This window comes from Crinia signifera, chromosome 9 (genome assembly GCF_055691185.1).
Source record: "Crinia signifera chromosome 9, ASM5569118v1, whole genome shotgun sequence".
Classification (NCBI taxonomy): Eukaryota; Metazoa; Chordata; class Amphibia; order Anura; family Myobatrachidae; genus Crinia; species Crinia signifera.
In genome coordinates, this window is record NC_139225.1 from 71323491 (window position 1) to 71342173 (window position 18683).

Below are 18683 nucleotides of genomic sequence, written 5' to 3' on the forward strand. Positions count from 1 at the left end.
TACTATAGAAGGAGGCATCTGCTTGTAATATATGCCTCCGTCTGCATCACCATATAGCCATATCACTGCTGCTCCAACCACATCTGCATTGAGCCCAATATAAATTCTACCCCTGAAATATAAGGACTATGTAAAAACCGGACCCGGACAAGACCCTGGACAGCCGGACCAGACATCAAAATCTGCATTCCAGAGCTTGTAGTGTCCGGTCTGGGGGGTGTCTTGTCCGGGGGATGCATGTGATAGCTATCACCAGGGACATTGGGAAGGGGAGATTACAGCCTCCACGTGTGGTCCGGACCGTTGCGGACCATACAGGGAGGCTATATCCTCCCAAGTCTCCTCTCCCTGGTGACAGCTGTCACATGAAGCGCCCCCCCCCGCCCACAGTACAGGACACCCCCTGGACTGGAAGCTCCAGAATGCAGCGTTTGATGCAGCGGTCCGGGGTCTTGTCCAGGTCCGGTTATTACCCATACCCTGAAATATCTGCTTTATTTTATCTGCAGCTTCCAACATTTGTAGAGATAGTAAATATGTGTATTTTATTACAGGTTCTATGAATGGGATACAAAAACATTCTATAAACACATAACTAGAATGTCCTCTTAATCACCATTTATAAAAGGAATGCTAGCGATCCCTATGAAATAAATGTTTCATAAGAGATCATGCGATCTTCTAATTACACACGAGGCACGTATCTCTGTGCTCACAGATGTTCTGGCTTCTGCAACCATGTGTCAGATGGTTCCAGGAAAGGTACATTCTGTGGCAGAGCCTCTGTCACTATCAGTATAAAGGTTAACGAAGGAGGAATGTCAGGAGTGGTGGACGGCAACATTGTAAGTGAGGTTTCCACCATCCACATTTACATTGAGATCTGCTAAAGGTCACAGAGCATTTTAGTGATGGAAGTTCACGGGTATGAAACGTGAGCATGGAACATTGCATATATACGCTAGGCAGACAGACAGGAGCTGCATGCATAACTAAATGTCTCTGCCAAGCTACATGTTTTACACTTTTATTAGTAAGAAAAATAACACTACCATACTGTAGGCCAGGGAACCTTTTTTGTGCCAAGGGCCATTTGTATGGGGAAAAAATCCTTCGGGGAGCCATATGTAAAAATTTATCTTACAAATTGTGCTGCTGCAGCCATCCCACACTCCGGCGGCTGCCGCGGATTAGGACTGGCAGTCTCCGGCTGCTGTTGATTAAGAGGAATCTTGTGAGAACTACCAACCTCTCGTGAGAATTCCCCTCTACTTGACTTCCAGCAAAGCTGGCAGGCGGGTGGGAGGGCCACTCAGACCGGCTACAGGGGCCGCATACGGCACCCGAGCCTGAGGTTCCCCACCCCTGCTGTAGGCGTATATGAATGATACTGAAAGTCAGATCCTTTGTTAATTGAAATCTATATTTTAAAAATCTAATTATTTGAGGTAAGAATAAGGCACAGCTACCTTTTAATAACCAGTTGTACATGTCATTTTGGTATACTTGCCTACTTTTGAAAACTAGTTTGAGGGAGATTATAGTTGGTAGTAGAATTTTACACTGTGTCCCATTAAGGGGGCGTGACATGCTCCACCCAAATGACATGCTCCACCCAAAGGGTGTCTACTTCCATGTAGGAAAAGATTGTGAAGAGATTGCGAACGTGGCACTTAGAATCTTTTAAAATTAATTATATCCAAATGTAGATAAGCTCCAAAGCAGTTAGTAAGAGCTATACACTTGCTAAAGTGCTGGGAAATAGTGCTGATGATTCAATGTAAATGTATCTATCTCTCTTTTTCCCCTAAAATGTAACAGTGTAATGTTGGCTAGGTGAAATGAGGGAGATTGCTAGACTAATGAGGGAGAGAGGGAGATTGCAGCTATTTCAGGGAGACTCCTGCAGAATGCAGGATGGTAGGCAAATAAATATGCATTTTGGAGCACACACACAACAGCAGCCCTGAGCAACATACAGTACAGAGACGTTCTGTGTCTGACTGAGACTGGTTAGACATCACACACAGATAGAGTATTTAGCAATTAAACCAACAACACCAGGACAAGTCCAACAGAAACTGAACCAAAGTATAACTTTACATTAGCTGATCAGGTCACTGCCAATTGCTGACTACAATGTGGAGCATTTATCATTACAAGCTGAAATGTGCAATAGCCCAGAGCAGTCAGTCAGCATTTATCTCCAGCCTGTTTAGCCTGACAGTGAAGGGAAATGTCTGACTGTACATTTCAACATTTGCACTTATGATATGAAAATACTGTGTCCATGGCATCACAATTGGCAATGTCCTGTTCAGCATGTTGATAATGTACACAGGACATGTCCCTACTACAGACAAAAACATTGGGATCTATTTAGAGTTTATGGGATGTAAACTACATTTGTCATTTGTGTTCATCTGGAGCTGGCAATGAGTGTCCGCACTGGGCAAATTAAAAATTGTATAAGAGCTGTTCCCACATCAATTAATGGGCCAGATGTATTAAGCTTCAAAAGTGATAAAAATGAGAGTGATAAACAGCCAATCAGTTCCTACTTGTCATGTTACAGGTTGGGTTTGAAAAATGACAGGTAGGAGCTGATAGGCTGGCTGATTATCACTCTCCATTTTATCACTTTATGAAACTTGATACATCTAGATGTCAGATTAGTAATAGTGTAAGACACAGGAGAAGTACTTTATGTATTGCATTTTAATTTCAAATAAGTCAGCCACTTTTCATTTCCTATAGAGATCCTACACCTTTTTAATACAAAATTAACTATGTTACTGTGTCAGAACTTACACATTTATTTATTTTCACTTTTATGTAACATGGTCAGTTTTCAACCATTGAGTTTATATGAAGCATTGATTGCTCTGAATTTGCCTAATTTCGGGTGTTACTTCTTAAAATTAAGCTAAATGTCCTCTACACCTATATTCACACTTTTCTCTGTAATTATGTTTCCATATCTAAATAGTTAGCACAAAGTCTGTCTCTGTGGGCTCGTCTTGTGAGAGTCTGTTCATCTTGACGGTTAGCTACTGTGTCAGTGCTTCTCTGGTTGTGTGACAGTCCTGTCTCCGCCCTTCTCTATGGTTGAGGGTTGACACCATCGCATTCTTTCTGGGGGAGGATAGGTCCTGTCCCCGCTGACTTTTGGTGGGTGGTTGGTCTTGCCACACACCTTAGGATTACATACCTCCTTTCCTACATATTTTCTTGTTGGGTTTTCGGACACACTCCTTGGAAATCCGCTTTACTGTAAAATGAATAAAAGACTCCAAAATAACAGGAGGTTCTATCCTTGGGGGTGGGGGTCATGCAAGCCCAAGTGGCTGTGCTCCCCCTCAAAAAAATCTCAGAGGAGGGAGTAAAACTTTTAAGCGCCAGGTGACCCAAGTGGGTCTCTGCCCCATGCAGCCTTCTCCCATCTCGTGAAGGGCAATTTACTAATAAAACTTAGTAATGGGGTCTACAAGACAGTTAATATAACACTGTAGATATAACACTGAGCAGCTCTCTGTTTCGTATACCATGAGAGATGCTAAGTGGCAATCTGAGGGACATAAATTTCTCCCAACTTAAATTTCCCAGAAATCATAATGTAGGTACTTGTAAATGTTTGAACCAGAATCCCCACAAAGGCAAATATTACATTCACCAAGGACTTTCCAGAATAAAAGTATTTGATGCCAAGGGGAGAAGGTAGGTTAGATTTCAAACAACTTTTGCAGACCAAGAACAGGATACAATATTGGTAAGGGAAAAATGAGGTGAGGAGCGTGAAGCTGACGCTAAGTGAACAAAAAAGTTAAGTGAAAAGACAGAAGGGCCAGGACTAGATGAGTAAAAAGTCAAGTTTAAGACTAAAAAAGTGAGAAAACAAATGTGCTTAAGGAGGACAACAGTGAGATTGAGGGAGAGACGTAACATAAATCAACTGAAGACGATAGAGCCAGGAAATGGGTTCTCAGTGTTTATTAAGGACAACTAAAAAGCACAGGACTCTTGGTAAATGAGTGGTAGATGTATGAAGCAGTGAAAAGGGAGGAGAAGTGATAAAGTGCTTGGTACTTTATCACCGGCCAATCAGCTCCTGACTGTTAAGTTCCAGGCTGGGATTAAAAATGGATAATTAGGAGCTGATTGGCTGGTGATAATGTACCAGGCACTTTATCACTTCTCCCTTATCACCGCTTCATACATCTACCCCTGAGTCACCAAACAAGTGAGGAGGTTTGCTGTATGAGACATTATTAGGACTAAGATTGGAAGAATGGGTAGAGGAAACATTCAGAATGGTCAATGCGGGATAGGTCAACTTGACTGAAAAGAAATGAGAAAGAAATGAGAAAAAAAGGACAAATATTCATGGCAATAACAATAAGACACCAATTTAGTAGTATAATTAAGTCTGATGCAACATTTAAAATAGAAATAAGATACAGTAATTGACCTGACCAAATTGTGTATGATGCAAGGGGAAACTTATGGGAAATAAAGCAGTCACATTAAAGAAAGCAAAGGAAAACGAATGAATTGATAGAAATTAGTAAAGCAACAGAATCATGGCCTCGATAAAAATAGAGCAGTAAGAAAAAGTGACACAAAATTATATTGATCAAAAAAGTACAAGAAAATCATAATACATAAATAAATGATCACCTTAACAAAAATAAAAAGCACTAAAATAAAAAAGAGGGATGAGGTAGTGGTAATAATGTCAATGAGATGAAGTACGGGACATAAGTCTGTATTCAGGGAGGCAGAATTAAAACATAGAAAGGCAATGAAAAGCAATGAGGAACAGACAGAATCAAGCCAATAAAATAGGTAAAAACTCTAAAATACTGAAATGGGTGAAATCACAATGCAATAAAATACACGGGGGAATACAGGAAAAATAAGATGTCACAGAGGAAATAAAGGGACTGTGAATTGAAACATAGAGAATAGGAAAACTTGACTATTTTAGTGGAAGGTGATAAAAACCTGTGTAATTAAAAGGTGACCAAGCACATAAATGTTAGTGGGAATAGCAGGGAAGTAACAAACCAGAGTAAGCAGCATATATTTTTTAGCAACTGTGTTTGTTATACTGTACATGAGAAAAACAATATAATTTTCAAATAGAGGCTGACACAAAAGCATGCACCGCAATGAAATGAAAAGGTGGAAATCTGCCTTCAGAGAATGGATAGCTAAAATAGGGATTACTCTTTTATATATTATTATAACCTACTGTATATCCTAGCTGTCACCCTGTCATTGTTGATATCACTCATCCACTTGCCATGTGGACTCTCCAGGCCATTTTTGAGTAAGAGCTGGCACTGACTGCAGCTCTCTGGCTTTGTGCACCTGTTCTACCACATATGTCCTCATACATACCTGCTGCAGCCACACCAAACAGCCCAACGTGGCATGCCAGGTCCTGGGAGAATCTGCTAATGTCTGGCGTCTCTTGTTGGTAGAAATTGTCTTATTTTCAACACAATGTAACCAGGACACACCAGCACTGGGTAATCAATTTCATACGTGACACTTGTATATCTGTTTGCGACTGAGGGGTAAATATATGAAGCAGTAATAAGCAGTAATAAGTTGCTTATGGCAACCAATCAGCATTGAAGTAACATTTATCATTGTGCATACTATAAGATTATACAGATCAGCTGATTGGTAGCCATGGGTAACTTCTCCATATTATCACATACATTTAACCCTGAGTCTCCAAATATGCATAAAAAATGCTAGGATGGCTGTTATTCATGCCAAGTACCGGTTGCTTCATAAACAGACTCAGGGGCAGATGTATGAAGCAGTTATAAGGGAGGAGAAGTGGCAAATGGCAACCAATCAGCACTGAAGTAACATATATAATTTGCATAATATAAAATTATACAGAGCAGCTGATTGGTTGCCATGGGCCACTTATCCTCCCTTAGCATTGCTTCATACATCTACCCCACAGTCACTCACATGTATATAGGTATCCCATACATAGTCAAAATAGTCTCTTGGTGGAACCTAGTCGCATAGCGCTGCAACTAGAATGCAATGTCAGCAACAAAAAGAATGCCAGACGCTGGCAGAGTTGCACAGGACATGCCAGCTCACTTGTGCCAAGCATATTGAGGTTAGATGTTTGAAGACACATCTGTATTCTAATGAGACAGGCACAAGAAGGAAGAAGAGGAGAAAGTGCCCAACATGCTCGCTTTCGTTTCTCTAGGCTACAGCTGTACTAGTGAGTATTTATAGACAAGTGCGGAAGGTGGCAAAGAAATATGGGTAGATTTAATTGGCATGCGAGAGGCAGGTGGGGTGGTCTGAGACATGTGAAGTGCTTGTGGGGTGGTTTATTTGGCATGTATTAAGATCTGAGTGGCATTGGGGGAGTTACAGACAAAGTGCATGTGGACTTTTTGGTAGCACATGAGTGTCTGAGGGCACCTGGGGTTATTTATTTATTTACAGTCTCTTATGTAGTGCAGCAGATTCCATTGCCCTTTACAATAGTATTTTAAAGCATGTGGCAGTCTGTGTGGAATGTGGTGGCATTTTGAAGCAAGTAAGGAGCATGTGGGTGCATTTTGGGAAGTGTGATGTGAAAATGCACAGGTCATTTTATGCCTATTTTTATTCTATTTGTGAAACTAAGAATAATGTGCCCCTTTTTGAGGATTGTAAGACCACAAAATATGATCTTTCGACCCTCAAGACCATAGTGTGTTGTAATATAGCAAGATACCAATTAATGCTCCAAGCAGTAACTAGAATTTGTATATGTACAGTAAATATAATTAAAACAGTAATGAATTGTAGTTATGAGCCGTCGTCTGCTTGTTGAGAATGAAAAAGAAATGTAAAAAAAAAATGAAATGAGAAAATTTTAGAAACAAGTTTTCAGAAATGAAAAATAAAAGGAATGCACAAGATCTAAGGCCAAAGAGCAGAGTATTAGTAATGAGAGGGAAGGCATAAGCTTAGCGTGGGAACCTGGCCCTAGAATGATACTAGTATTTAATGATCCAAAAATAACGTTCTCCACATATAAACAATATATTTCATCCTGACAAGCAGCTTTTCTATTCAAATACTAAATGTCCGAAATAAACAGCAGTTTGTGGAACAGTAACTGACAGAGAATGACAACAGCCAAGACTGAGAGATGAATGAAAATGAGCTGGTCATTGATAAAAGTTGTGGAGAGCAGCCGCAGAAAGTTTAAATAGAAAAGGCACAGTGTCTTTTGCTGCAGCCGCGTCTCCCTCTTTATGATAATAACACGGCTGATTTTGTGTATTCTGTAATGCCCACTGACAGCAGATGCAGGTCCTCTGTCTGGATATGGCCTCCTGTGTAGGCAGTTGTGCATCTTTGTGCACCATGTAACGTCCCAGGGACACTCACTGTACTTCACAGATCATGGGTGAAATTTAATAGGATGAGAGATTCAGAAAGTGAGAGATTTGCAGTGTAAATGATTGCCGCTTTAAAAAAAAACCTGGAGATTGCATACCAGGGGCCAAATGTAATAGGGTGAGAGTTTCAGAAAGTGAGAGATTTTGGGAGAGTTTTCCCATGTTTTTTAAAGCAGCAATCGATTAAACTGCAAAACCAGGTTGATTTTGCCATATAATTGATTGCTGCTTTAAAAAACATGGGAAAACTCTCCCAAAATCTCTCACTTTCTGAATCTCTCATCCTATTAAATTTCACCTATTGGCCTTTATTCAGATCTGATCGCAGTACAAATGTGTTTGGAAAATAGGCAAAACCATGTGCACTGCAGGTGGGGCAGATGTAACATGTGCAGAGAGAGTTGGATTTGTGTGAGTTATTTTGTTTCTGTGCAGGGTAAATACTGACTGCATTATTTTTACACTGCAATTTAGATTTTAGTTTCAACACACCCCACCCAAATGTAACTCTCTCTGCACATGTTACATCTGCCCCACCTGCAGTGCACATGGTTTTGCCCATTTTCCAAACAAATTTGTACTGCAATCAGATCTGAATAAGGGCCATTGTGTCAGATTCTGTTCTGCATATCTGAGTGCTAAAAATTGGGACACACGTGCAGACTTAAAAACTGTACTAAGCTTTAAAAAGTGATAAAATGGAGAGTGATAAACCAACATGTGACATGGCAGTTAGCAGCTGATTGGCTGGTGGTTTATCACTGTCCATTTTGTCACTTTTCAAGCTTAGTGTGTGACTCATGCCCGTTAGCAAGTAGTCTTCTAATAAGACAAAAGAGGACATAAAGCAATATGAGGGGGGGGGGGGGGGGGTAGCTGGGTATGGGTCATAGGGTCCACACATTGTAGGTCGACATTCATTGAGTCGATCACAGAAGGTCAACATGGCGAACACGTGAAATAGGTTGACATGGCTAAGGTCGACAAGGTTGGAAGGTCGACACAAGAATTAGGTCGATGATGGGTAGACGTGAGTTTTTCATGTTTTTTCCTGAATGTCGACATGGACACCTTCAAAGTTTACTGCATCCCCTGGCACGGCTTCGGGCACTATTCTATTCTCCCTCCATGGCCTAATGGATGGTAGGGCATGAAATACCGCCTATCGGCACATGTTGTCTGAAATATCTACAGACACAGGACCACCGTAAAGGTCATAAAGCTGTGCAAAATGGCCGTATTAGAATGTCAGTGATAGATTTTGTGCCATGGGTGTACTCTGTCACAAATGCCTCCCAGGTTTAAAGGTGGTCATACACCTGAACGATCTGCATATGACTTGATTGTATGCAGGTCGTATGCAGGTCGTAAGTGCGACTGAACGAGCGGTCCTATGTGCTTTAAAAGCACATACAATCTGCTTACGATCGCAATGAAAGCCGACAGATCCTACATGCAGCACCATCTGTCGCTAGACCCGTCGAAATCGTGTGGATTGGCCAGACATCATTCAGGTCGGATGGAGTTAAAATCCTGGTGGTCGGAATCCTGGCAGTACAAATCCCGACGCCGGAATCCCGACCATCAAAATCCAGACAATTTCTCCCTCTAAGGGGGGGTCCATGGCCCCCTTCCTTGTTGGGATTTTGGCAGTCCAGATTTCGGCGTCGGTATTTCGGCCGCCGGGATTTATTACTGAATCCGTTCAGGTCTATGGTCAGTTTTGAACTGGTGAAAGGAAGCACAACTTCAAAGAAAGTTTTGAGAACCGATTGTGAGCAAGATCATTATCAGCCATTATCATTGCCTGAGATCATTCATGCTGGCTCTAGTGCTTGCAAATCTCCACAGCCATGTTCCAGTCTTGTGAGAAGTCTTCCTAGTTATAGCATCAAACAGAAATCAAGTAGAAATCAAGAAGTAGATAGTTCTTTTGGAGAAATGTGGAATTCATTTTATTCCCATGACTTGACACTAATTTGGGTGGAGAATTCTCAGAAAGTAGAGCCTTTGGTGTTGGACGAATTGTCAGTTAGACAATGTTTTCATGTGTTATTGGAATTGTTGTGTGGTTCAGTATTTGCACTGTAGCAGACTCTTGAGAGGGTGGTAAGTTGCGAGTAAAATGATTGGTCTATGTCTACTCAGTGTTCAGTGTCCAGCATCTTGGGAGACTTGTCTCCTCCAAATTACGTGATGTTTGCTATGTTGCCCTCAAATAAGCAATATAGATCAATATTATGTCAAACTAGCTGACCGAGAGGTAGTTTTTTTCCTGACAACAATCATTCTATTAAATGGTATGAATGATAGATAAAAAGGTTTTAAGGGTATAATGATCTTATGCAGGTCATAAAGTGGTCATGCAGAGGTGGGGGAACTAATTTCTTTATGCCACCTGATAACACCCCCTCCTCTCCCCCCATTAGGAAGACAGGGCCAGTGGTAGGGTTTTTGGCATCTCCTACAAACTAGAATGCTTGTCTGTAAGAATTACTGTGGAGGTTAAAATGTTCCACCTCACCAGTAGAGGTGGTGGAACTCAGATCCACCCCGTTCCCCCTCACTTTAACCCCTGATCTTATGTTTTATGGTTTCTTTATTTGTACATAAACAAATAAAGAAACCATAAAACATAAGATCATTGTACCCTTAAAATCTTTTTATCTATCAATCATACTATTTAATATAATGATTTTTGTCAGGAAAAAAACTACCTCTCGGTCAGCTGTTTTGACATAATATTGATCTGTATTGCTTATTTGAGGGCAACATACCTGTAGCAAACATCACGTAATTTGGAGGAGACAAGTCTCCCAAGATGCTGAACATTGAAGACTAGACATAGACCAATCATTTTACTCGCAATTTACCACCCTCTCAACAAAATGTATACATGAATAAATTTTGTTGATTTGTTCATGTATGTCAGTGATTCTGTGTAGAGATCTGGAAAACATTCACTGTTGGGGGTTTTTGAGGACCAGGGTTGGAAACCACTGAGGTATGTTAACCATTGATGACAATAAAATGTAAAAGCTGAATGTATGCCTGTTTACAAAGCATTATCTTGGTCTGGAAGCAGGCTTATTCAAGTGCACAATGCGGAATTGTAAGTATCATTTACATCTGCAACTGAGAGGGCATGTTTGTTCTCATGTATGCAAGGTTCTGTGAAGTTTTGCTGATGCAAATACAGGCTGCAAAGAATATAAATATGTGTGCTTTCAAGCACATAATGTGCAAGTGTGCGCTCTAATAATGATGAGAAATATAGTTGTATTTTATTTTTAAACGCTTTACAAAAGAGTAAACCTAAAAACATCGCAGTCTACAGCAGGGCCGCCGACGGGGGGGGGGGGGGGGGGTCTATGGGGACAAGTGTCCTGGGCCTGGCCGCTCTGACAGGAGGAGAGGGCCCGCAGCACCCCCCTGCCTCTTCATTACACAGCTGTTGGCCACAGCCGGGCCCTACCCTCTGGCCGGCGGCCTCCAATCCCTATCACATCGGCAGGCTGCCTGCCTCGGGCTGCCTGCCTCGGACATTAAAGCAGGCAGTGCGGTGGGCAGCAGGACAGCTGACAGCAAGGAGCCAACAATTGCGACGTGACAATGTCGACCGAGGATGAGGAGCCAGAGGACACCCGCCAGCCGGAGGACACCCGCCCCCAAATCACAGACCAGGATACCCGATGGCGCTGCACAGGGGAGCCAGCACTGCCTATACAGGGGAGTCAGTGCCGCATCAGGGAGATGCTCCTGTGGCAACAAAGAGGAGGTGACTGAGTGCCTGCTATGCCCAGCTTTGCTTAAATGCATTGATCAATTCATGAACTAAAACCCCATTATTTATTTAATTGATTATTTGAATGTTAAGGTGAATTAGTTTGTTGTAGTGAGTGCTCGGCCCCCTCAATAATGTATTTACTAGAGTGTTTGGTCACAGGCCGCTACACTCCAACCTGGGAAGTGTGGGTGCTGTTTGCACCCCATTCGTAGGAATGGAGAGTGTGTTGGTACTTCTGTATCTAGCACCCCACCCACCTGTCCCAGATTTGTTTTTAATCAGGTTGGAGTCCCAACATTCAAGACTGCACACCTCAGCTTGGCACTATGAGGGTAAGTCCTACTATACATATATGCTGAGTGTTAGTCTGTGGGACTGTGTTTGGGGCGCAGGGCTCTTTGGGCTGCTGTTGCTGGGCTGCTCCATGGCATCATATCGTACTCTTTCCATCACCCCTTTAATTTGTTTAATATATATGTAGCACCCTTCACATTTATTATTACTTCTTACCTTGGTAAGTCCTATCACATATAATTTCCCCTATCCCTTTTACTATCACTTTAATTTCACACTAATGTGATGCCATGGGGTGGCTCTGCTGGGCTGGCCTGGGGGGTCCTGTGCCCTGGACCTGTCTCAGAGTAGTGTTAGGGACTTGTCCTATTGAGGTAACCTGGACGCGGTGGACAAGCCGATAATAATGGCCATCATTATGCTAATAACCTCCAATGCAATATAGCAAAGATATTAAAAGGTCTAGCATTTATATTCAGTGTGCACCTGCAAACTACCTGCTTGCTGCACTACAGGTCTCAGCAGGTAGCACCTCATATGTCCAGGGTGTGCAGTTTAGGGTCTCTCTCTCTCTCTCTCTCTCTCTCTCTCGTGGCAGCCCTGGTCTACAGTAAATATCAAACTAAAAGTGCCCATACACGGTACAATTATTTCCGTGCGTATCGAACTAGATCGCATCGCAAGTGATTTGCATGCGGTACGATCGGGACCTAGTTCAAAAAGCACGGGCTGCAGAGCCTCTATGTTATGTGCTGTGCGATGGGATGCCCGCGGGAGTGCGCATCGCAGAGCACCGTTGTACCGTGTATGGGCACCTTCAAGGTTCCTACACATCTAGCAATGTATTCCTAATTTCTAAGTGATCTTCTATTGAAAATGGGATGTTGCCCATAGCAACCAATCAGATTCTATCTTTTATCCTATAGAAGGTGCCAGATAGATAAGAAGTAGAAACTGATTGTTTCTATGAGCAACATCTCATCTTCAATAGACCTTCCATCTTAGTAAATTTACCCGTGTGAACATCTTAAATCGATGGCAATGTGCGGTCCCGCGTTCTGCCGTCGCCCACTCAGATAGACAGTACTTGCACTGTGTAACCTAGATAGATAGCCTAGTAAGCATAGGAAAACAGTGGTAGGCACAGATTGCTGGTGCATCGTATGTGTGCGGAGCAATCTGTGCTTAAGTACATCGCTCAGCATGGGGCTGAATTTGCCCCGTGTATGGGCCCCTTACGTACAGTATATGGATAGTGACCAGTGCACCATAAAGATGCGTGCAACTCTAGATATGGTTGAAGAAAAGCATTTATCCCCATGAATGCAATGCTCGCACAAATACAGCTGACATGATCAAATCATTATCAGGTCCAATGTGTCCGAGTGAACTGAGGGTGTGCGCAGCTTTTCAGCCCTTTCAGCCCGGCATGTGCCAGAAATGTATATACCCTACTGCCACCAGTATACAGATATGCTATTTATAATATATGCCTGGGTGGGCACAAAATTCAGCCCAACAACCAACACTAAGCGGGATATTCTGGTTGATTCGCATGGCTGCGAATTCGCCAAACCCCACCTTGTTAATGGTTGGCTGGCACCACCCATTCGCAAGCATGCTCCACACGCAGGGCATGCAAATGGATACACCATACTTGCCTACCCTCCCGGAATGGCCGGGAGGCTCCTGCAAATCGGGTCTCCCTCCCCCACCTTCCCCGGGCAGGTGGGCAACTCTCCCACAGTCCTCGCACCCACCTTCTCCACAGCTTTGAAGACTGAATTTCGTGGGAACGTGGGGAGGAAGCAGAGCTAAAATTACACGAATTGCATACTTTTAGCCCCTCCCCCAAACGGCATACTCGCAAATTGCCGCTTTTGCCTGTCATGGGGGCGGGGCTTGGTGACGTTAGCCTCGTCCCGCTCCCCTGACTCGTAGCATCTGGTCTCCTCTCCGGGAGAATGAGAACGCCCAGCGTATGCCCCTGGCGCCCACTGTGTTGGGTGTGTGCACCTGCTGCAAAGCAACCTGAAAAAGGGTCTGGGACTTTCATGAAGCGTGACAGCAGCCACAGCTGCTCGGCTCACACAGGAAACCAGCGCAGACTATTGCAGTTTGAAGCCGAGTAAAAAAGTTTTTAAGGATTGAATATCTGAATGCAGCTCCCAGTACCACCTACGGTTTCTAAAGGACAGTGATTGGCATAACATTGATAGATGTAATTGTCTGTTTACTTTATTAAAAGATAAACAACTTTTTCGGCTAAGCCACCTCAGCCAGTGTTGCATTTAATGAATGCTTTTTATGTGGCAACAGTGGCACAGTTCTAAATGACAGAAATAATACTGTTAGATCACCATTATTTAACATGCAGAGTCCCCCGCCCCTCCCTCCCTCCCTCCCAAGGGGTAAGCATTAACCTTGGCATTGAAAATCTCATTACTCTCATAATAACCTACATCCCAACTACTATTGTTTAGCTGGACTTTGCTCACAGCCAGGGGGAATGTTCAGATGAATCATAGTTTACAATGTGACACCAGCTTATGATTTATAAATTCTAAATGCTTTTATATTTTTATTATTTAATGGATAACTATTTATGCAGAGATCCGGAACATGTCATATCGGAAACTGAGCTGTGCACAAAGTATGGGTCAGTGAGCAATACTGTGTTTCCGTCGCTATATAACATTGCTGCCTATTAGTAAACTGACCAACCAGAACTGGTAGACATTAAAGTAAAAGCACTGACAAAAACAAGACTGGTAAGCATGTGCGATTAATAAAAAAAAGAATGATGTAAAACAATGACCGAATGAAAAAAAGAAATGACTGCATTAAAGTTGAGTCAGATATAAAATATGGATCTGATTAGGGTGACCAATGCAGCAGAGGAGTGTCTTAGGATCAGAAATGCAACTACCACAACAAAAATACAAAATGGAGGAGGTACCAACTCACACAAGTACAGACAAAGAGAAACTTCTAGAAGCCATACATTTACAGAACTGAGGCGGTTTAGAATTTTGGCCAGATTTGGTCAGTTCAGAACAATAAGCAACTGGAGGCAGGGGAAACAAAATATAGAGAATACCAATGGTAACCAGATGCCTGAGAGGGGGCTGCGAGGGTCTCACCAGAGGGAGAATAATCATGGCTGCCAAGACAGGATGACATTTTTTTAAGTTACTGAAATGGAAGGACTTAACAGAGCGACTAAAATAGCAGAGGTAGATATAGGTGGGAGCCAAGTCAGTGCAACTGGGTGTCCAAAACACAAGCCAAGGGGGTGGTGGTGCAGGAGTTTAAACATCTAATTAAAACATAAAGGAACTAAAAGAAAATAAAAACTGGATGTGACAGGCTTAGGGTATACATGAGGATAATTACATCGGGGAATGGTCAACAGATGATTTTATGAAAACATAAGGCAAACAAAAGTATAGGAAAAGGGCAAAAGGAACTACTGTACTATGGGGTTATAGAAACTGGAAAAGGCTCAATACTGTATTTATAGTAGATGTTTGGATGCAAGAAAAAATATTTGATGGATTGAGTAGACAAGGAAAAATCTACTTTCTATGGAGTGCAGAGGATGGAAAACATTAGGGGAAATTGGATTTGAGGCAGAGAAAAAAACTGAGGAATGTCAGGAGAGACTGTGCTGAAGGCATGATTAGCAAACAGCACCCACTGTTGCTGACACACAGCATGCAGCAGGCACAACCCTCCCTCTCCATGCTGTGGACATAACACTGGAGGGACAACACGCAACCCAGCTTGGATCCCAGGTTTGTGGAGGGGATCTTACCGTACCCCTCGTTACTCACCATCCTCTGTGGGGACATAGATGTTAAGATACAGACAGTCCTCACTCTGTTCTTGGAGGTATCCAGTCACAGTATCCAGATTTGAGGTGAACCAGACCGGCATCATTATATCTGGTACTGCATTCTGTATGTTCTGTGGGCACACGGGTGAGAAATGTGTGGCATTTCTTATGCCGGACCATGATGGGGGAGGCTCGGGTGGGAGAAAGCGCTTCTCTCCCATAGGGGGTGCTGCGTAAGGCACCCCCAGGTATTGATCCACTGGGCCCAAAATGTCGTTTGGCAAAGACATCCGCATGCCGCGCAGCTTGCCGTAGTGTGTGTTCACAGTCTGAGAATATACCTGTGCATGAGAGGAGAGTATTCGGGCAGTCACACTCAGAACCCACAGGACCAGACTTAGCTTCCTGAGGGCCACACGGAGCCCAACCACATGCATGGTATGAACAGTACAGTCCTAGCATCCAAAATCTAAGCAGCACTCCTGGAGGGCTGTACGGGGGGCAGCAGAAATGTAGGGTCCCCCAAACTTGACACCTCAGTCACATCCTGTATCCCAAAACCTAAGGCCACGACAGACAAGCAGCAAACCAGGCAGGACAGCCAGCATCCACGGGACCTGCCAAAAATAAAGCAATAGTCAGTAATGCAGAAGATAACACAAAACAAAGGCACCAGCAGTGATCACCTCAAACATAGCGTCCCGCCATCAGACATGTGCAAATCAGGCAAAGCTTTATCAACAGGGGTCATTGGGTCGGCCCACCAAAGGTCGAAATGCATTAGATCGACCACAGAAGGTCGACCTGCTTAAGGTCCTCATGGATAGAAAGTCGATACAAACATTAGGTCGACAGTCAAAAGGTCGACATGGGTTTTTCACTTTTTCTTGTCCCGAATGTCAACATGGACACTGTATGTAGACACGTCCCTTCGCATGGCTGGCAGCACTCACCATGCTTCGGGCACTATTGCGTTCTCCCTCCATGCCCTAGTGGATGGTAGGGCATGAAGTACCGCCTGTCGGCACAAGTTGGCTATTAAGAAAGGTGAAAAACACATGTCGACAATTTAACTGTCAACCTAATGCTTGTGTCGAACTTCCAACCATGTTGACCTATTTCAGGTGTCAACCGTAGCCATGTCGACCTTCAGTGGTCAACCCAGTGCATGTCGACCTTTTGTGTGTCGACCCAACAGCCGTAAACTGCTAAAAATAGGTCCAGCTTGTAGGGACACAACCATGTGAGCTTATGCAATGCCCACATACAGTCCACCTTCCTGTTATCTACAGTATATGGTCCTCACATAATTCATGTTGGGATCTTTGAACAAGTTTAACAAAAGTATTTGTGCCCCCTCGCTGATGCTCTGCGCATCACAGTGATATAGTGGGTTATGACACATGTAGGAAACCAGTCATTTGTTCTATCAGATGACAGGAAGCGGATTTCTGTAAACACAGTTTGAAGTGCTGCCACTGCTATGCTCCAGTAACATATAGAATAAACATTTGTTTTGCGGCATCAGGGTCAATAATCTACTTTTTTTCTGTGTGCTAAAAGTACCAAGAGCAGTAAAAATTGATTAAAAATAAATATAATTACTGTAGAGTCCTCTATCATTTCCACTATCAATAAGGTCTGCTGCATTTGACTCCATTATTTATCTATTGATCTCGTTAGCTGTTTATTTCTAGATGGCCCATGCAGTCAACACCTCTCTATTATATCCACATTCCAAATTTTGCTGGGGTACAACCAAACTATAAAGTATACTAGACATTATGGGGGAAATTTACCAATATGAAAAACCTAGTTTTTCGTATTGGTATTTCCCCTACGGCTGCATACGACTGTTTTAGTCGTATGCAAAGTCGTGTTCCGGAGGGGAAATTACAAAGCAGTCAGATACGACTGCTTTGTAACCCACCGATGTCGTAGGAATTCGTTAATACGAATTCGTACAGGCAGTCTGCACGGATCAGTCAGATCCGTGCAGGCTGCAGAGTGTAAAAAAAAATAGAAAAATAAATAAATTTTTAAAAAAAATCGGCGTGGGGTCCCCCCCACAGCTGTAACCAGCACCGGGCAGACAGAGCCGGGGCCGGTAATTAAAAATCAGGGAACCCAACAAATAGGGGTTCCCCGATTTTTAACAACCAGCCCCAGGCTCCAGGTCCGGGGCTGGTTCCCAAAATACGGGGGACAAAATGACTAGGGGTCCCCCGTATTTCAAGAACCAGCCCCAGGCACAACCAGCCAGCAGGGTAATGCCACAGCCGGGGGACACTTATTATATAAGGTCCCGCGGCCAAAACATTAACCCTACCGACCAGTCAGCCTGGCCAGGGCCCCCCCCCCCCCTCCAGGACTTACCTGACCAGGCTGAAGCCTGGTGCTGTCCTCGATGCCCCTGGGCGGTGGGCATCGAGCTGATAGTGGTGTAAAAAAAAGATTTAACTATTGTCTAATACTGGGGCACTATGAGTCCCAGCAAGCCTCCCCCGCAAGCTGGGACTTGGAGAACCACAAGTCCCAGCCTGCGGGGCATTAAAGGGCCCGCTGGGTCTTGTAGTGCCAAAGTATTAAAAATAGTACAATAAAACACACTGACACATACTTAAAATAAAACTTTAATACATACAAAGCCCACACATACTAATACTTACCTATCTTCTTTCCGTAGGTAGCCCTGGTCCTTCTGGTCCTGTGTCGTCTTCTGGTCCATGTCGACGTCGCTGTCCATGTCGGCGATGGCGTCCCCATCCGGATCCGACGAAATCCATGGTGGAAGCTGTGGAAGGAAACCATACTCACCTGTCCCGGGGCGACGTAGTCCAGGTAAGGGTCTTGGCAAAAAAACAAACCGACACCCGAAACCAGCCGGACAGCAGGAGCCGCACGGTGTTTGTGTACATCGTGCGGCTCCGCCTCCCGAATGCCGCTATTGGCCGCCTTGCGGCCTGGCGGCCAATCAGGAGCAAGAAGATAGGTAAGTATTAGTATGTGTGGGCTTTGTATGTATTAAAGTTTTATTTTAAGTATGTGTCAGTGTGTGTTATTGTACTATTTTTAATACTTTGGCACTACAAGACCCAGCAGGCCCTTTAATGCCCCGCAGGCTGGGACTTGTGGTTCTCCAAGTCCCAGCTTGCGGGGGAGGCTTGCTGGGACTCATAGTGCCCCAATATTAGACAATAGTTTAATCTTTTTTTTACACCATTTATCAGCTCGATGCCCACCGCCCAGGGGCATCGAGGACAGCACCAGGCTTCAGCCTGGTCAGGTAAGTCCTGGAGGGGGGGGACCCCTTTATTGGGCTGGT

General features: G+C 43.6%; 1 protein-coding gene across 4 annotated transcripts in view; it reads right to left on the reverse strand.

Moving 5' to 3' along the window:
• Nucleotides 1-18683, reverse strand: part of NLGN3 (neuroligin 3) — a 105235-nt gene that overhangs the window by 16399 nt on the left and 70153 nt on the right. For 2 of the 4 annotated variants that reach the window (XM_083159193.1, XM_083159194.1), the window contains exons 2-3: nucleotides 15357-15975; nucleotides 3212-3271 (exon numbers count right to left, since the gene is read on the reverse strand). In XM_083159193.1, coding sequence (XP_083015319.1) covers nucleotides 3212-3271; nucleotides 15357-15795 — 499 coding nt within the window. In that variant the 5' untranslated portion in view covers nucleotides 15796-15975. The remainder of the gene's footprint in view (nucleotides 1-3211; nucleotides 3272-15356; nucleotides 15976-18683) is intronic. The other 2 variants (XM_083159196.1, XM_083159195.1) reach the window with 1 other exon arrangement.